The 19921-nt window shown below is 40.5% G+C and overlaps 1 protein-coding gene across 16 annotated transcripts in view; it reads left to right on the top strand.

Moving 5' to 3' along the window:
* Window positions 1-19921, top strand: part of kcnma1a (potassium large conductance calcium-activated channel, subfamily M, alpha member 1a) — a 913789-nt gene that overhangs the window by 724089 nt on the left and 169779 nt on the right. For all 16 annotated transcript variants that reach the window (XM_073025436.1, XM_073025438.1, XM_073025437.1 and 13 more), the window contains one exon: window positions 7659-7745. In XM_073025436.1, the coding sequence (XP_072881537.1) occupies window positions 7659-7745 (87 nt within the window). The remainder of the gene's footprint in view (window positions 1-7658; window positions 7746-19921) is intronic.

The raw sequence follows: 19921 nt of genomic DNA, 5'->3' as shown, positions 1-19921 counted from the left end.
AGAAAAGCCATAGCTTGTTCAACATTTTCTCATAAATCATGTCCTCTAATCCAGGCAGCGTCCTGGTAAATCTCCTCTGTACTCTTCGTAAAGCTTCCACATCCTTCTGAAAATGAGGGAACCAGAATTTGAATATGATACACCGACATTTTCAAAATATTGATCACAATATTGCTTACGAATATAATGGAAAGCAGGGCAGCATCTCTGGTTAGGAGAAGCATTAGGTTAATGTTTAGGTTTGTTCCATCATGAGAGTGTTAGTTAAAGCCAAAATATCAATACCATATTTAGTTTGCTAAACAAGGTGCAATTTTTGGCATTTCCTGCTTTGTATTCATTAGTTACTTTCCCCAAAGATTTTAGGGGCATTTTAACAACCGCAGTGAAGAGTATCACATTTAAGAGGCAGCATGGACTAATCCATGTGTTGAAACCATGACTACTGGCAATGGTGTTGGACAAGCCCAGTGAGACCTTGAAGCTAAGATTTATTAACACCCCCGATGCTCAGGAATGCTACTTTGCCAAAATGCATTATATGGCAAAGGTCATAAAAACTGTCAATTGGATGCTTGTCTTAGTATCAACTGGAACATAAATCTTTATTTTCCTAATTCTTTGAAACCACTGAGAAAATTGAGCAACATTCAGATTATATGTTCCCATTGCCAGGATTATGTCTTTTTTTTCGCTGTTTCCTCATGTTCATGTTTTCAAAGAAGCAAAACTATTTTCTTTGTTTTATGTTTGCCAATTTTGGTCATTTCCTTTGTTTGATGTTGTGAGCTGTTTGTTTCTAAATGGCGTTTGACTCAATTGTTTTCTTGTTGTTTACAGAGGTGCCAAGCGGTAAAGCCCTCTTCATTTACTTTCCAACCTGCCTCAGCTTTCCCTCCTGTCTTTTCTTCAACTTTCAACTGGTCTTATTTCTCTGGGAGCTCAATTATTTTTGCTAATTATTCTCTTATCAGCAGAATAATACTTAAAAACACCAAAAGCAATATATTTTTAGTCAATTTCAGCCCCTTCCCAGAATTACTACTGATGGACCCCAAACAACTAAAGTTACCTTGTCTGTCTTGAACAACCAATCCCACTGACCTTCATATTCAGGTCTCCTCTACTATAGTCTGGACAAGTTAGAAGGTTATTGGCAGCGCTGTGTGGAGATTGCGCAGCACTGGCAGCCAGAAAAGCCTAAATCCCAATTCTTCCCTTCCCAACCTTAAGGAGTGAGTTATTGTTAAGGCCCAAGGTTCTCCAGATGCTGGAATCTGAAGCAACAAACAATCTGCTGGAGGAACTCAGCAATATCCAAGGGAGGAAAGGATTCATCCAGAATTCCGCCCCCTCTGATAGATGTTGCTTGATCACTGTTCCTCCAGCAGACTATTTACTAATTGAGTTATTGCTGTTTCCCAATACAATTTGATTTTTAATAAATATGGGATTATTTAAATATAAAGCTAACTAAAATGCATACAAATAGTTAAAACATTAAAGAAAGTTGAGATAATTAAAGAAAAATAATTCATCCTTCTCTTTACCTATAATCTCTAATGACACCAATGGTATTGTTGGTTCTGTGCTTGATCTGAGAGGTAGTGCCCTTGTATAAATGCTGGGGAACCTCAGCAAGACTGGGCTAACAGAAAACACAATTGGCATCCCAAGTCCATAAACAAGTCCCGAATGCCTGCATTTGACAGTGCCCAGGCACCCCAGATTGAACCACTTTTCACTGCATCTTTACACATGAGACAATAGTAAACCAATACCAATACTTAAAGATCAGATGCTGGTTTTTCAGCATTCTCTAGCAAGGTCTGGCCCAAGAGATAGATAGTGCTTTTTTTTTCTTTTATATTTTTGTTTGTGTTGCAAAATTTAATGAATTTATATTTTCTAAATGGTCCAAGATTGTATTATAGATTGTCAAAGACAATTTCATTTCAAGACCTTTGCTACTATGGAGTTTTATTTCTTCTTCACCAAGCTCCATCCCCAGACACCAGTCATCCTACATATCTTAAAATGTTTCTCCCTTTGCCTGCCTTCAGATTCAACATTCACAATGTTTCATGTTGTCTGTGGATTCACTGATGACCAGTCATAAATCAAAGTGTCAATTAACGAGTTTCACAAACACGAGAAATGGGTCTCAGCCCGAAACTTCAACCATGTACTCTTTTCCATTGATAACGACAAGCCTGCTGAGCTCCTCCAGCATTTTGTGTATGTTGTAATTAATAAGTTCAATGATTTTGATTTTTTTTTGTGGCAATAATAATTTTAAGCACACTTTAAGGATAACTGAGTATAGCCTGCACTTGGTTGATCAATGCCCCAAGCAGTAGAGATGCCCCTTTATTGACAGTGTCATTGAAAGTTTTGCAAACGTACAAGAAGACTCCAAGCATTCAAGGCAACTGCTTTCCTCCGATGCAATTGGTTCTTGACACTGAGTAAAATATTAATGCATAATGTAACCAGGTACCTTGAGAGTGTCCTTTTATTCCAGGATCACCCATTAAAAATTATTTAAAAGATCAATTTCTGTTTTAATTTTTTATTGAGTTTTATTTAATTGATGATCTGCCCAGTCGCTTGCTTATTTTCTGTATTTCTCAAACTGATCCTTCTCCCCTGCTTCAGGTCTGTCCTCACTGCTTTGTCTATCTCTATTCTTGTGTGCTGTGGTCTATGTTAACAACAAAAGTAGGAGGGCTCCCCGTCACTCCACTCTTCAGTCATCCAACTGCAGTCACACCTAGAATGCAGTGGATGCACCTCTACTTTTGGAATTGTTTGTTGTTCTGCGTGCGTGTGTGTGTGTGTGTGCTTAGAGCCAGTAAATGGAGTCTACTCCACCCTGGCAGAAACTTGCTTCCAGGATTCCTCCATACTTCTCTGGTTAAAATTTAATCTGCTAATCATTCATTGTCTGAAGAATTTTCTGATATATGGAAATAGGCACCGTAACTGCGTTTTATTAATGTATAATCTAATTACGACGTCAAAGGAATTTGAGATTGAGTCTACAGAGTCTGACACCGACCCTTGAAGAAAAGCTCACGCAAGAGCAACAGTAGGTACACCAGTGAATAGGATAGAGACGCACACTCAGCCACATTCAAATATTCTTTTCTATCTGGTAGCAGAACCTGAGCCTGGTTAAGGACTGTGATCTTGAATAAATTTTAAACTACGCAAAGCTGATACTAATGTGCAATGATGTGACAAGTTGTTATATAAATGGAAGCGTTTTTTTTTATTAGCTGCCACAAAATTATTTCATTTCAAATAAATCCACTTCGAGGATTTCCCAAAGTGGATGAATATTGACAGCTTTTTGACACTTTAGTACATGCACTGCATTACATCCAATAGTAATGTGTAACAGAAAATCCTGTCATGTGCAGCATCGGAAGAATGATATTACTACTACTTCATATAATAACATTGTTTAACCCTAATTAACTTTGATTTCTACCTTAAGATACTGCAGATTCTGGAAACTTGAAATTAAAATTAAAAATGCACAAAGTATTCAGCAGGTCAGGAATCATTTGTGGAAAGAGAAACAGAATTAGTGTTTCAGGCACAGGATGCTTATCCGGTTCTTGAACCTAAAGTATTGATTTTGTTCCTCATTCCACAGAGGATGGAGGGTCTGCTGAGAGTATCCAGTATTTTCTGATTTTATTTAATATCTTCCATAATCCCTGACAAGATTTTTACTTTTCTATCTTTAATAATGGACAATTAATCCATGAACACACCTCATTATTTTTTTCTCTGTTTGCACTAATTTAATTTTTATGTATATTTCTTATTGTAATTTATAATATATTTTGTGCATTGCCCTGTACTGCAGCCGCAAAACAGCAAATTTCACGACATAGGTCACCACAGAGAAGACAATTTCTAAGTGGAATATTGCCATATTATTCCCAGTAATATTGAGAGCCTACACACATTTGATTAACCAGTGATGTCAACTGTAAATGTTCTACCTTTTAATAAAGCCATCAGGAAATACGGTAATTAATCAGATACCTGCAGATTGACATAAGTGAACCTCAGATGTAGAATCACTTAGCGAATTGGGTAATTAGGGCTCACAATCAGCGTGACAAGTTGGGCTGTTCCTCACCTGTTGGAAGACGGCCTAAATGAGTCTCAGATTTCAGCACAGCTTATTATGCGGAACACCTTGTTGACCTTCCAATAATTTGAAAACGTGTCACACAAATGGAAGTTTGTTTTCCAATTAGTCGCTGTCATATTATTCTATTTGAATAAATCCTTAGTGTTTTTCAAGGCATGGATTTTACAGATTCCATGTGGCAATGCAACAGATTATTTTGAACAAAGCAGATAGTTCAGCAGCTGAAGATTGTGGGTAAGCACCTTTGTGATGTGGGTTGGGGTGGGCGTTAATTCTGGTAAGCTAAGGGAACAAAGCTAGGTTGAAGTCAAAGAGTGTAAGTTAGACACACAAAATTCTGGAGAAACTCAGCAGGTCAGGCAGCATTTATGGAAAGGAATAAAGAGTTGATGTTTTGCACCAAGGCCCTTCAACAGGACTGGAAAGAAAGGGGAAGAAGCCAGGATAAAGAAGGTGGGGGAGGGATAAGTGTACAAGCTGGCAGGTGTTAGGTGAAACTAGGTGGGAGGGAAGATGGGTAGGAGAGGGGGGGATAAAATGAGAAGCTGGGAGAAGAGGTAAAGGGTTGAAGAAGAAGGAATCTGATAGGAGGGGACAGTGGACCATGGGAGAAAGGGAAGGAGGAGGGGTATCAGAGGGAGGCGATAAGGTTGGTGAGGATAAGAGAAGAGGGGAGCCAGAATAGGGAATGGAAGAAGTAAGAGAGGGGGAGGGGGAGAAATTACCAGAAAGTAGAGAGAATAAATTGTCAGGATAAAACGTTAAATCACTTGCAAACTGTTTAAAGGAATAGCAAGTGTTTTGCATTGGATGAAATACAAAGCATTGTCAATGGCAAACAGAAAGAATATAGGAAAGCTTCAGAGTTATAACAAAATGATCAAAGAGATCGTAAGGGAAAGGAAAACCTTACTTAAGTGTGAAAGTATTCAGAGCATAGATCAGTCTTCATCTTACAATTGTTTTTGTAGTCTTGTAGTTCTACACTTGGACAGAATGATTTTGGTTTAACAACAGCTTTGCCACTCAAATAGGTAATTTAGTGATTTCCATTAGAAAAAGAGTTTATTTTTGCCCTCCCTTAGTAATGTGGATTAGGAAAAGGGCTTTTTTTTACAATATTTTAATTATACCTTTTAATAAAATGGTTAAGTTCTGCCTTGCATCTATAGAAAGAAGTTGATAGCCAATGTTTCAAATCAAAAGATTTTGACCTTAAATATCAACTGCCCATTTCCCTCTATAGATGTTGCCCTTCCCTCTGAGTTCCTCCAACAGTTTGTGTTGTTCTAGATTCTAGTATCTCTAGGTACTCGTGCCCCCATCCTAATTTCAGTCCTTTTTTTTGAGATCAATTGAGAAGGCAAGTCCACAGTTGAAGGTCCAAATGATGTGCAGAATAAAATCAATGATAACTGAAGAACAGAAATGAAGTGACTGAGATAAGGGTATTTTGGAGAAGGATAAGATTTGCTAATCACATCAAGCATCCTTGCCACATTCCATTTTACCCAGGATGAGAAGGTGCCCCTCATTGATACAAAATCAGGTCAACAGCTGCTTGGAGTTCATTCCTGGAAGCAATTGTAGTCTTGCTGTGATTAAATTGTGACTGTGTCTATCCTCCCTGTATTGCAACCTTTCTTTTCTATTTGTTTGTACTTCGAGTCAAGCAGAAAGCAAAATCTTTGAATATGAAAGCTAAACTGGTTTAAAACAAAACTCAAGTAAGTTGAGAGTGCCCAGGCGAAAGAGCTGGATGTTTATAGTCAACAATGGGGGAGCAACATCAGGTTTCTGACAACAGTCAATTTAAACATGGAGTTTGCGATTCTTGTTTCTAAAATCTGCCAGCCACCTCCTTCCTCTGGGCCAGCTGCCTAATTTTGCATACAGCTGTGCAGTGCAGTAGTTATACTCTTGACGTGCATTATTGCTAAAGTGTTATGAATGTTGCTTTAAACCATTGATAAGTTGTGGTTAATTGATGATAATACAAGTAACACAAATTGTTTGCCAATCACTGGGGAGCTGTTCAAACTACTGAGGCACTGTTGCTGCAGCCTTGTTAAACTATCTGTGAACAGTCGCTTCATTTTAAACTTGATTTTCCACCTGTAAGTGGGTAATAAATCTTACACGTATTTCCTTCACCAAAGTATTGCTAAAAGATTTCACATGAGTAAGACTGGTTAGCATTTGAACTGTAATTCTTTGGCTTGTCAAGCCCCACCCAACTTCTGTATCACTTCAGCAGAGGTTGTTAACTTGGCTCAAATTTGTTCCTGTTGGATTGTCAGGATATAAAATCAGAGAATTGCTATGGAACAGAATCTGCCCATTCAGTCTTGCAAGTTTATGCTGAGTCATAGGAAGCCTGTCTGTCCTTTGAAGGACCATTCAGCCCTTCAAATCTCAGCTGAGAGCTAGAAGAGTAAACCCATCTACTCCATTGTCATTTTTCCCTATAGACATGCAAATTAATCTTCCTTATATTTATCCATTTCCTATTTGAAGGCCCAAATAGGACCCTGTTTCTGCCCCCTCATCCCCTCCCCCAAGAAATCTGAAATTTAAATCTGTGAATAATGCCCAGGAATATTCCTTCCATATATCTCCTTCCTCACACGTTTAAGTGGGGAATGATTGAAGGGTGCCGAGGTAGCGTAGCGGCTAGCACGATGCAATTACAGCCTGGGGTGTCAGATTTTGGAGCTCAGCTCTGGCACTGTCTATAACAGGTTTGTATGTTCTTCCCATGATTGCATGGGTTTCCTCACAGAGTCCAAAGATGTACCAGATAGTATATTAATTGGTCATTGTAAATTGTCCTGTGATTTAGGCTAGGGTTAGTCAGAGGTTGCTAGGAAATGCGGCTCAAAAGGCCAGAAGGGCCTGTTCCGCACGCTATCTCAATGAATAAATAAAATCAAGTCAGCTTATAGCCTTTGAATTCTAGTACACTTTCTCTGGAGATCCTGAACCAAACAGGGCAAGGAATAGCAAACAAAAATAAGTAAATCTGTAAATAACACAGCTGATCGTCAAGAGCAAAACAACAGTAATTCTTTTAAGGAAAATTGACATGAAAAGTTACCTTAAAAGTACACTTCCTCTGTTGATTTGGTTGCTAGGTTAAGCGCTGTGATCCAGATAAAATTATATGGCCTATATTTTGTTATGATGAGGTTTTCAATTGAGGAAAAATGAGAATTAATTTAAGGCTGTGTATTTTTAAGCAGATGGTGCCTTGGTAACAATGCATCTTAATATTATAAGACTAACAAGAAAGCTCCTTTCATTTATTAACTGAATCATTTGGTCATCTGTTAGAGTGCATAGAGCTATTGAAATTTAAGTTCATATGGGAATGATTTCCATTACAATGGGAATGTATTCCCCTTTGATATGTGTGCCAAAGAGAGAATGGTTCACTTCTCCAGTAACTAACAAAAATATGGTGTTTTGTGTTTTCACTGAGTAGCATACTAATCAATCCTGGGAACCACATCAAGATCCATGAAGGCACATTGGGTTTCTTCATTGCAAGTGACGCTAAAGAAGTGAAAAGGTACCTTGTTTCTTTAATCCACAGGCATTGAAAATAACTGTAATCTGTTACATCAAATATTGGCTGTACTGCTGAAGCTTTATAAGACATTGGTCAAACTGTATTTGAAATATAGTGAGCAATTTTAGACCTTTTATTTAAGAAAAGATGTATTGGCCCTGGTGAGGCTCCAGAAGAAGTTAACAAGAGCGAATGACGCAAGCATAGGAGGAGTATGTTATGACTGTGGACCTGTACGCAATGGAGTTCAGGAAGTTAATGGGAATCTCATTGAAACCTGACAAATTCTGAAAAACCTGAGGAGAGGATGTTTTCATTAGTAGGAGAATCTAGGATCTGAGGTCACAGCCTCAGAATAAATGAATGCCCCTTTAAAACTGAGATAAGAAGGAATTTCTTTACCCAGACGACAGTGAATCTATGGAATTCATTGCAAGAGAGAAGGCAACAAATAAAGAGATAAAGGGATAAAACAGAACAAAGGGATGTTTCTTTATTGAGTATATTCAAAGTAAATATTTACAGGTGCTTGATTGGTAAAAAAAATAAGGATTACAGGGTGAACGGGGTTTAACAAAATCACCCTAACTGAATGGAACACAGACTTCATGGTTTCATGCTGTATATTGCACCGGGCCAAATGATGATCAGACTGAATGGAGGTGGGAAGTTTCTGCACATGGCTGGGGTAGAGTAGTTCATGTAGCTACTCTCCCAATCTGTACGGTTCTGAGACCCAAGCTCCAAATTCGACATAAGGCATAATACTCCAAATTCTCCAGCTGCATGAAACGTTGGTTAGACCACATTTGGAGTATTGTGTCCAGTTCTGGTTGTCCCATTACAAGAAGGATGTGAAGAGGGTGCAGAAGAGCTTCACCAGATTGTTTCCTGGCATAAAGAGCATTAACTCTAAGGAGGAGCTGGACAAACTTGGGTAGTTTTGCCTGGAGCACTGGGGGCTGAGGGGAGACCAAAGAGAAGTTTATAAAATTATGTACGTCATAGCTGGCTTAGTATATTTTTCTCAGAGTAGAAATGTAATGTACTAAAATACTTAGCTTTAAGGTGAGAGGGGGAAAGCTAAAAGGAGATCTGTGGTGTGAGATTTTACATAGAGAGCATAGGCTCTTGAAACACACCAGTGATGGAGACAGGCATGAGAGTGGAGTTTAAGAGGAAGTTAGAGACATGTATAGGCAGGGAATGAGGGAGATAGATCATACACAGGCAGATAAGGCTAGTCTAATTTGATATTGTGGTCAGCACAGACATGATGGGACAAAGGGATTATTCTTTTGCTGTACCATTCTATGTTCCATGCTCTTGCTGAGGTCAATTATCACAGGGCTTATTATTGAATGTCTCTTGGTCCAAAAATGCCATAAAGTTTGGAGGTAGAGACGTGAGGCTGAATGTAGTTGGAACTTTTGGAGTTATCTTCCCACTCCACTAACCACACAATGCCCCTGACTGTCTCTGTGGGCCACGTGACCCAGAGTATCAATATTCCAGGCTGCTGCAGAAATGTGGGAATTAGTGCCCGTCAGAACTATAACACCATAAGCAGAGAGGACAGAGATCATCATAAACCAAATGGTTTTCCTTTTGAAATAACAGATATCAACATTAGTGATGAAGTGTATTAATGCAGGTTAGTAGAGCTGCTGCCTCACATCTCCAATCCTGACATGTAGTACTGTCTATGTGGAGTTTGCATGCTCTCTCTATGTGAGTTTCCCTTGGGTGCATTGGTTTACTTCCAGACCCAAAGACATATGGGTTGACCATTTTCTAAGACTCTAGTTTCCTCTAGTATGGTATCTTGTGGGGAGAATAAAATTAGTTTATTGTTGATAGAACATCATGGTTCATGTGGTCTTTGGGCTGAAGGACCTATTAATGTGCCCTGTGATCCTTCTGCTCTAAGTGAGGAGCAGGTGAAGGGATTTTGCCTTTAAATTTGTTGACAATGAAAAATTGGATGCAAAGATTGAACAAGTCTGCAAAGGGGAACAGATGGCTTACTGTTAGGGGTAAATATTTAGTAGATGGCGTGTAATGTGAGGAAATGTCAGAGTATCCATTTTGCCATAGAATAGGGGTTCCCAACCATTTTTTAATGCCATGAACCCCTACCATTAACCGAGGGATCCGTGGACACCAGGCTAGAAACCCTTGCTATGGGAAACTGAGTATTGATGAAGTGGATAGATATTACAGAATGCAACAGTTCAGAGTGATTTGAGTGTCTTTGTACAAAGGTTCAAATGTAGACACACAATAATTAGAAAAGTAATAATTAAAGAACAAATTGGAATGTTTCCTTCAATGTATTTGTTAAAAAGTAAGAAAACCCCCACTACAGTGTTCAATTCTAGTCACCTCACTACAGGAAGGATGTAGAGAGAGTGCAGAGAAGATTTACAAGGATGTTGCCTGGATTGGAGGGTGTACCTTATGAGAATGGGTTGAGTGTACTTGGCCTTTTCTCCTTAGAGCAACAGAGGATGAGAGGTGACCTGATAGAGGTGTATACGCTGATGAGGGGCATTGATCATGTGGCGAGCCAGAGGCTGTTTCTCAGGGCTGAAATGGCTAACATGAGGGGGTATTGTTTTAAGGTGCTTGGAAATAGGTACCAAGGGGTACCTATCTTACCCCTAAGATGTCAGGGGTAAGTTTTTCACACAGGAATTGGTGGGGGCATAAATGCACTGCCAGCAGTGGTGGTGGAAGTGGATACAATGGGGTCTTTTAAGAGCCTCAGCTAGGTAGATGGAGCTTAGAAAAATAGAGGGCTATGTGCTAGGGAAATTCTAGGCAGTTTCTGGAGTAGGTTACTTGGTCGGCACAACATTGTGGGCTGAAGGGCCTGTAATGTGCTGTGGGTTTCTATGTTCTATGTACAGTTGTATGAGGCATTGCTGAGACCATGACTGAATTACTGTGCACAGTTCTGGTCTCTTAATTTAAAGGGAGAAGGATCAGATTTTATTAGAGTGATTTCTGGAATGGAGAGGGAGAGTACATTAGTCATATAACACAATGAGGCGGTTTTGTTGGAAAATTTTGAACAGAATTTTCTGTTGAGGTAGAATCTGAGAAGATGTATAGTCATAGAGTCATAGAAAAGTACAACATGGATGCAGGCCTTTCTGCCCATTCTAATACATTCCAAACCTTTAAACTGCCTGCTCCCTTCGACCAGCCCTCCATACCTCTACCATCCATGTACCTATCCAAACTTTTCTTAAGTGCTGAAATTGTGCTTGTATGCACCACTTGTGCTTGCAGCTCAGTCCACACTCTAATGACCTTCTGAGCAAAAACATTTCCCTTCATGACCCCCTTGAGCTTTTTACCTTCCACCCTTAACCCATGACCTTTAGTTGTAGTCCCATTCAGTTGTAGAGGGACATAGATCTTGGGGATATATCTCAGAATAAGGAATTTGCCATTTAAGGAGATGAGAAAATTGTTCTGTCAGGGAGTCGTGAATTTTTTGAATTCTCTGCTGCAGAAGGTTGTGCAATGTTTGAATTTGCTCATTGCCAAGACTTTTGGACTAAAGAATCAAAGGTTGTGGGAACAGGCCAGGGCCAAATTCGGATTGCCCATGATTTTATTAAGTGGTGGGGCTGCCTCAAGAGGCTATACTGCTTTTTCTCACTTTGTTTAAGCAGCTAGGGATTAGTTCCTGCTCTGAGTTTTATTCATTGGCATCCTTTCTACTGCAGCCAATGATATAGCTGGCTCACCATATCTCACGTGATTTAGTAATCTGAGAATCTGAGATTTGGATCATCTGTGGGGGGGGGGTGGTGGTGGTGGTGGTGGTGGTGGTGTGTGTGTGTGTGTGCGTGTGTTTCTATGGATGTGTTCAATCCAGAAGCATCTTTCAGGCTCTCATCCCTTCAAGTTGTAGAGCTCGACCCTAACATGGACTTTGATGACCTGCTAACGTCACCTGTTTTCCTCCTATTCCTTCTTCCTCTTACGCCCATCACTCCTACTGGGACAATGGCCACCAATAGTAGCTCGCCAGAGTCCTCTGTCCTGGGCTGATAGAAGTTTGATCAGCTCAGTGGCTTCTGCTTTCACCACATGCCTTAATAGGTTATCTAGGTGAAAATACTTCCTCTCCCAGGGGTGAGGTCTTTGGAGCTTCAGTTGACATTTCTGTAGCTCTGGGTTTTTACGTGATGTGGTTGCTAGCTGGGCTCATGCCCAACCCTCCTCCTTTGCAGCTGGGCTATGGACCATCCATGGTGGAGTTTTTTCCTCCTGTTAGAATGAGTTAAAGTCTCCTGCAGACTGATAAAATAGGAAGAGTGCAGATTAACAAGGACGTTGCAAGGTCTGGAGAGCCTGAGGCAGGCCAGGCTAAGTCCTTAGTTCTTTGAGTGTAGGAGGATGAGGGATAACCTGATAGAAGTTTGTAAAATCATGCTACCATCCACCTTATCTATGATTTTATAAATTTCGGTTAGGTCATCCCTCATCCTCCTACATGCAAGTAGGGGAATCCAGGTCTAGGGAGTAAAGGTTGAGGATGAGAAGGGAATAATTTGAAAGGGACTTTAGAGGCAAATTTTTCATGCAGGAAGTGCTAAGTATCTGGATCGAACTGTCAGAGAGAAGTGGCTGAGGCAGGTGTAGTATTATTTAAGGAACATTTGGACAGGTACCTGGAGGGGAGAGTGTACAGATATATTGCTCAAACTCAGGAAATTGGTGCTAGCTGGTTGGCATGGACTGATTGAGCTGAAAGGCCTATATCTGTGCTACATTGCTCTATGGCTTTCTATGCGTCTATGACCTCAATTGCAAAGATCTGGAGTATTCTTGTTTCCTACTTGGATCCCTGCATACCATGCCCTAACGTCTGCGTGACCATCTTATAGCCAGCTCAAATGGCCTAAGTAAGGAGTCATCCAAGTTTGACTGGGGCTATTGGATCTAGTTAATCTACCCTCTGATGTACTTCTGCAATGGTGACTCTCTCTCGCATTTGATACTGATGCTGGCATTTAAGCAGCGCAGTTGGAAACTGTTTAACCTTAGTTCTTGGAGAGAAAAAATTGCCCATGTCTCTCTAGAGGTTAGTAGTGCATGCTTTGTACATTTGTATTTTGGTCATGAGGCTGATCTGAGAGTTCAGCTAGTCTGCTGAAGGTGGTCACAGTTTTTCTGATGTGGGCATTGAGTTCTTCCTCCAGTGAAAAGTTGGAGGAAGCTGAACTTTTGAACTTCTCACTGGTTCCCGTGAGGAGCGATTAATGAACCTGGTGAAAGCCCGTGGTTGAGTACAGCTGTTTTCTTTTTGTCGACAGTGAGAGCACATGCCTGACCAGCTTGTGAAAGGCGATCCAAGAGTTCTAACCATAGACTGTTTGTGCATTATAATGCAGCGTCATCAGTGTGTAGAAGTTTGCTGAAAAGCACCTGACTTAACATCAGTCTTCGCCTCGAGTCGTTTATTTTATTTAGAGATACAGCACAGAATAAGACCTACCAGCCCTTCGAGTCATGCTGCATTCAACCCTAGATTTAACCCTAGTCTAATCATGGGACAATTTACAATGACCAATTAACCTACTAACTGGTAGAAAACCAGATCATCCATGGGAAAACCATGCATTCCATGGGGAGGACGTACAAACTCCTTACAGAGGACGCCAGGATTGAACACCAAACTCTGATGCCAGGAGCTCTAATAGCATCATGCTAACCGCTATGCTACCATGATGCTCGACAGAGAAAGAGATTCCCATCTGATTTTCAATGGAGGCATAATCCCTCTTCCAACATCGGAATGTGCAGTTCAAGGAAGACTCCAAAGATTGTAAAGGCAAGGACACATTCTTCATTTCAGATCATTTAGAGCTTGAAGCTGTCTTAAACAGACTCAATAAGTTAAGCAGTAACTACCTTGTGCAACAAGCATGTGGCTAAAGAGGATTGGTAGGAATCTTGTCTTCTCCTTCCAAAGTACCGGGAGAATTTCCTCTCCCAGAAAAGTTTCTTTTCTCGGACTGCCAACACTACTGAGGTTATGTGAGCCTGCTCAGTTGCTGAACAGCAGTCAAATGTGTTTGCTGTACTTTTCTTGAAGTTGTTGGAGGTAAAATATTGCCTTTAGTTGAATGCCCAGCTATGAATCATCAGCTACTCTGCAACGCCAAAGCAACTTTCAGAGTAATAGGATCATAAAATCATAGAGCACTATTGCATAGAAACATGCCAAGCTCTTATTTTGCCTAGTTCCGTTGATCAGCACATGGGCCATAGCTCTCCACGCCACTTCCATCCAAACCTTTTGTGAAAGCTTTTCTTCAGTATCATTCTATTTGCTATTTCATTCTTATCTCCTTTTATGTTTGAGAATATTTACATCTTACATATGTAGTGGTCCTTAAGCCTCTTCCCAATATTTAAATATCTGTGAAAGTAGAGTTTTGTTTCTACAAGAAGGATTTCCACAGGAATACAATCCTTTCCAAGATCCTTTCCAATCAATAATGAATCAATAGCCTTGTCCAACTTTTCTTTGGTGGACTTCATGTCTCGTTCGAGCACAAGTTGGGATTTGGTCCAATAATTTGCAGTAATCTTAAGCAACACAACAAAATGGCAGAGGTACTCGGCAGGTCAAGCAGCATTTATGGAAAAATTGACAATTCAGACCAAGACCTGTCATCTGAACATCAGCCCAAAACATTGACTGTTCATTTTCCTCCTTAGATGTTGCTTGCTAGGGTCCTCCAGTATTTTTTATGTGTTATTCACGATTTTCAGCATCATCAGAATCTTATGTATCGCAGTGATCTTTCTTTTTTGCAAATTTGGCTTCCAATCCAATAGGACATCTGCTTGCTTTCAACGGTAATGGCATTGGCAGGGGTGGTAGGCAGCTTTCTTGGTGGGTTCTTCAAGCCATCCTGCACAAGTCTTAGGCCATCTGAAGTGCAGAGCATCCCTTTGTTTTGACCTTGAAGTCTCAAGGTTGGCTGCTTATATTCCAGATAGTGTGTGGTCTTGATGCCTGATGAGAGACAATTGTCTTTCTACGTCATTTTTCAACCAATATTTATCAGATGGAATAATTTCCCTTGCAGGAGTCTTTAAACATTTCACTAGTCAATTAATTTTTTCTGGTAATGACCTCCTATGTTTACTGCATTCAACAGCTTCATAAACTTGAGATAATCACTCTGTTTCCTTGGTGTTAGTGGTACTGTTTTTAACTTTGCACTGGATCTTGTTCTGTGTGGTTTCTTACTAATGAACAGTAACTTCACTTTAAACCAAGCAAATCTCTTGCACTGAGAGTAGACCTTCCCTCCTAAATATGACAACACCTCTTGGATGTCACCATGTGATGACCTTCTTCACAGAAGATGGCAATTTGGATGGGTTTATCTGAGTTGCTGTTGGACATTTTCATGGATCTTGTCAACATCGAAGTATCCCATACACAAAATGCTGAAAGAACTCAACAGGTCAAGCAACATCCATGGAAAGGAATGCCGAGTTCCTCCAGCACTTTTTGTGTATTGTTCTGGATTTCCAGCATTTGCAAGATCTCTTGTATTTATAATGCCAAAGTGTCCATGGCAGTCTGTGGACACTTCTGCTGCATCCTTGCAATTGATCTTCTGATGTGTTGATGATAATCCTTTGTAAAATGTTTCCTTGTCCTGGAATGGAGTATTGTCGGACTCATGTCGCACAGCCAGTGGTCATCTGAAGTTGTAAGACATCCAGTGGGCATAAGCCTGGCTCAAGCAAAGTGGACACCATCAGTTCATTTTTCCTTGGCGCTTTTTCCAAGTCATAATTGGTCTCTTGACCGTTCCTGCATCTTGTTTCTGCGAGTATTATTGTAGCAGTATTTGGTTTGTATGGGTCATAAACCAACCAAGATAGATGTTCTAATTGAACATGAGGTAAGAAGAGTTCAGGGTCAACATGTTTAGAAACATAGAAAACCTACAGCACAATACAGGCCCTTTGGCCCACAAAGTTGTGCCGAACTTGTCCCTACTTTAGAAATTACTAGGTTTACCTATAGCTCTCTATTTTACTAAGCTCCATGTACTTATCTAAAAGCCTCTTAAAAGACCCTATTGTATCTGCCTCCAAGACCCTATCGTATCTGCCTCCTTTCTGTTCAAGCAAAGAGCAAGGCTGGCAGGATTATCAAACTGTGGCTGTTGAGACTGTTGTCAGGAAAAAGAAGGAGGTAGATGTCAGGTATAGGCAGCTGGGATCAACTAAGTTCTGGAAGGAAATTAAGGGATGCAGGAGGGCATTTGAGAAAGTGTTAGGAGGGCAAAAAGAGGGCATGAGATATTCTTGGTAGATAAGGTAAAAGAAAATCCCAAGAGATTCTATAACTATATTAAGAGCAAAAGGGCAACCAGGGAAAGAGTGGATCCCTTGAAAGATCTGTAAGGTTGTCCGTATGCAGAGCCACAGGAAATGAGTGAGGCCTTAAGAGGAAACAGTGTTTCTTTGTACCTTGGAGAAATTCATAAAAGCTAGGGATTCACGGGAGAGAACAGTGATGTCTTGAAACATATCAACGTTATGAAAGAGGAGGTAAATTAAAGTGCATGACTCCCAAAGGCCTGACCAAGTGTACCCTAAGATTTTGTGGAAACAAGGGAATAAATTGCAGGGACCCTGGATTTTAGCAAGGATTTTGACAAGTTTTTTCATGGTAGACTGCTCTGAAAGGTGAAATCCCATGTGAACCCAAGTCAGCTAACCAGATGGATTTAAAATTGGCTTGGTGGAAGGAGTCAGAGAGCATTGTAGGGGTTGTTTTTCAGACTGGAGGCCTATCACCAGTGGTTTACCACTGGGGCTGGTGCTGGGTCCATAGCTGTTATGCAGTTTGTGGATGGCACCAACATTGGTGGTGTGGTGGACAATAAAGAGGCTTGTCTAAGGTTACAATAGGATCTCAATCATTCGGAAAAATGGGCAAAGGAATGACAGATGGAATTTAGCTCAGACAATTGTGAAATGATACATTTTGGAAAGTTAAATTAGGTCATTAATTGAAAAGAGTGAGACTACAAAATATTGCAGTGCAGTGGGATCTGGGAGCCCTAGTGCATGAAACAAAAATAGTATGAAGGAATAACAAGCAATTAGGAAGACAAATGTGACATTGGCCTTTATTGCAAGGTAGAAAAGAGTTACAGTCATTTTGATGCAATGTTCAAGGGCACTGATGAGATTTAACCTGGGCTACTACATGTAGTTCTAGTTTAGGTATTTAAGCAAGGGTATAAAGTTTAGGAGAATAAAGGTGATATTATTGAAGACATTTCTCCTCATCTCTGTCCTAATAGGCTGACTCCAAATTTTGAGAATCAAATCTCTGATGCTGGACATGCCAATCAGAGAAAAACAAATCAACACCCTATCTACTTTTCCAAGCCTCTTAAAAATTGTCTGTTCTACAATGAGATCAGCTCTCATTCTTCATTCCTGTAGAGTATGAGTTCCCAACCTTTTTGATGCCATTGAACCTTACCATTAACTGAGGGGTCCGTGGATCACAGGTTGGGAATTCCTGCTGTAGAGAGAATGGGCCTAGAAATCAAAGCAGAAATTCGGCAAGAACTCACCAGTCAAGCTGCATCTGTAGAAAGAGAAGATAAGCCAGTTAACAGTTCAGGTCAAAAGCCCTTCGTCAGAACTGAAGCTCAGTCGAGTTCTGAGGAAGGGTTATTAACTGGTTTCAACATTTCTGTGTTTGTTTCATCTGCTGGCATTTGCTGGTTTATAGATCATAGAACAGCACAACACAACAGCAGGTCCTTCAGTCCACGAAGTCTGTACCAACCATGATCCCAATTTCAAATAATGCCACCTGCAAATCTGCTTTTATGTATTTCCAAGATTGTGGGCCTGGTCTGCTTAACATTTTCTGATTCAATAAGCTGGTTGGGTCACAGTGTACTCTGGAATAGCAAACTGCTTCAAGTAGACGCTGAACTGGCAGCAGATCCTGGCTACTGACCACATCCTGATGAGACCCGATTCTTGGGGTTTGGGTTGGTTTGGACATCAAAAAACCATGAGTCCTTGGGCTGCAATTTTACAACCAAGCTGCCAGAGAAAGTGTTTGCAGCAGGTACAAAAAAAAAAGCACTAAAAAAAACCATTTGGGTAAGTACACAGATAGAAAAGGTTTATCGAGATCTGAGCCAATTGAGAGTAATAGGATTTGCTTAGTGGAAACCATGGTCAGCATGGACAAGTTGGGTCAAAAGGCCTATTTCCCTGCTCTATTACTCTCTGACTTCAAATTGGAATCTCACTAAAAGAATCCATATTCTGGAAAAATAGTTCATGGTTTAGAGGTGTGGTTCAAAATTGGTGAGAGATCATTGTGCCTAATAAAGAGACCTATGCAATAATTTATTTCTATACAGGGCTCCATATTGATACTGAATGAGGGTAAAGTTCTCATTGCTTCTCTCTACTATCACCCATTCACATGTAGTATCTGTGTGTATTAAAGAAATAATCCAGGGCATTTCACATTATGTGAACAGACAAGATTTGGCACCAAGCTGTATGCAGTTAGAATAAGGGCTAAGAGCTTGGTCAGAGAAGTAGGTTTTAGCAAGCTTCTGAGAGGGAGGGAAAGTATATGTGTATGTTAGAGAGAAGAGAGAGAGAGAAAGAGAGAGAGTGACACTTGCATACATACACACGCAGAAACTGCTTGTGTCAACTAGTGGTCATTGCCATATCTCTTCACTCTGACACTCCTGAGCCTTTCACCCCAGACTGCTGGGAATCACAGAAATGCTGAAACATTGGAAAAAGGCCATTCTTCTCATTCAGACCTGATCAGCTTTTTGGCCGGTCCTACAACATGCCCTGTCCCCAGAGTTCAGTCTGCTTTTTCCCCTAACCAGCTACGTTTTGAATAATGCAACTGAATGGACACCCCCACAGCCAGCTCCACCGCTCCCCTCCAGTGCATCCTCGAACCCAGCCACACACTGCAGGAGAAACATTCATCATCCTGAGATTTTGGTTTTTTCATCCAATGCCTCCCATTTCTCGACCTTGACGAGATTGAGAGCTTCCCCCTCATTTGAGTTGGTTCCTCCACTGTTAACCTTATACAATAGCCAGGCTTAAAGAGGCTACAACTGGAGAGGGGTGTGAATCTTCGGCATTCTGTTCCTCACTGAACTTGTTAGATCTTTTTCACTTGAAAGGAATTAAAGGATGTAAAGATCAGGAGGGAAAGTGGACAAGGCAGATTATCCACCATAATCTTATTGAAAGATAGGGTGGGTTCAATCAGCTGAGGGGATTACTCCTGTTCTTATTTCTCGTGTCCTTTTGCATATGACTAGTTTTGACACTCTGTTTGGTCTTCTCTCCCACCAAGGCAGAGTCCCAGTAGAAAATCAGGTTATTAAGTGCCTCAATTTAAAATCAACAGTCTTAAAGTTACTATCCTTGTTTTCACATCCCACTAGAAACTCACCCTCTCCATCAGTACAGCATCATCTCACCTTCTGAGAACTCACTGGTCTCTAACTTTGGTTCTTGAATAACCCCTATTTTAAATGCCGTGCCATCGACATCTATGCCTTCAGCATTTGAACTCTGGAATTTCACCCCCCCCCCCCCATCCCGAACTTCTCTCCTCCCTTTCCTCTTATACAGGGCTCTTTAAAGCCTCTTCCTTGGATTGAACCTTTTTACCACATGGCAAATAAGTTTTAGAATAGCTCAGTGCCAAATTTTGTTTGCAAAACATTTTGGAATGCTTTACTACTCTAATGCTGTAAAATAAATGAGATTAACTCTGCATTGACTGAGATAAATCCAGACACTGGGTGAAATTATTGTGTTATCCTCAACTGCGAGAAGCAAAGAAGTAGTCAAAAAAAATTGTTACATGTGAAAAGAGCTCCTTATGAAAGGATCTCCTCGGAACCAAATGTCATCCGAGGAATAAGTTGGGAAGAGTGTCCAGAGCTCTCAAATGTTGATAACCATGGATAATGTAGATGTGAGCCAGTTATTTAACTTGGACATGGAGCACAGAGTTACAGGAAATGAGAGCAGAATTAACAAGCCTCAGGCAGGACTGGAGATTAGAATGTTCTTTCCCCCCGCAGAGT

Source organism: Hemitrygon akajei, chromosome 21, assembly GCF_048418815.1.
Source record: "Hemitrygon akajei chromosome 21, sHemAka1.3, whole genome shotgun sequence".
Classification (NCBI taxonomy): Eukaryota; Metazoa; Chordata; class Chondrichthyes; order Myliobatiformes; family Dasyatidae; genus Hemitrygon; species Hemitrygon akajei.
This window is presented reverse-complemented; position numbering and strand designations above follow the sequence as displayed.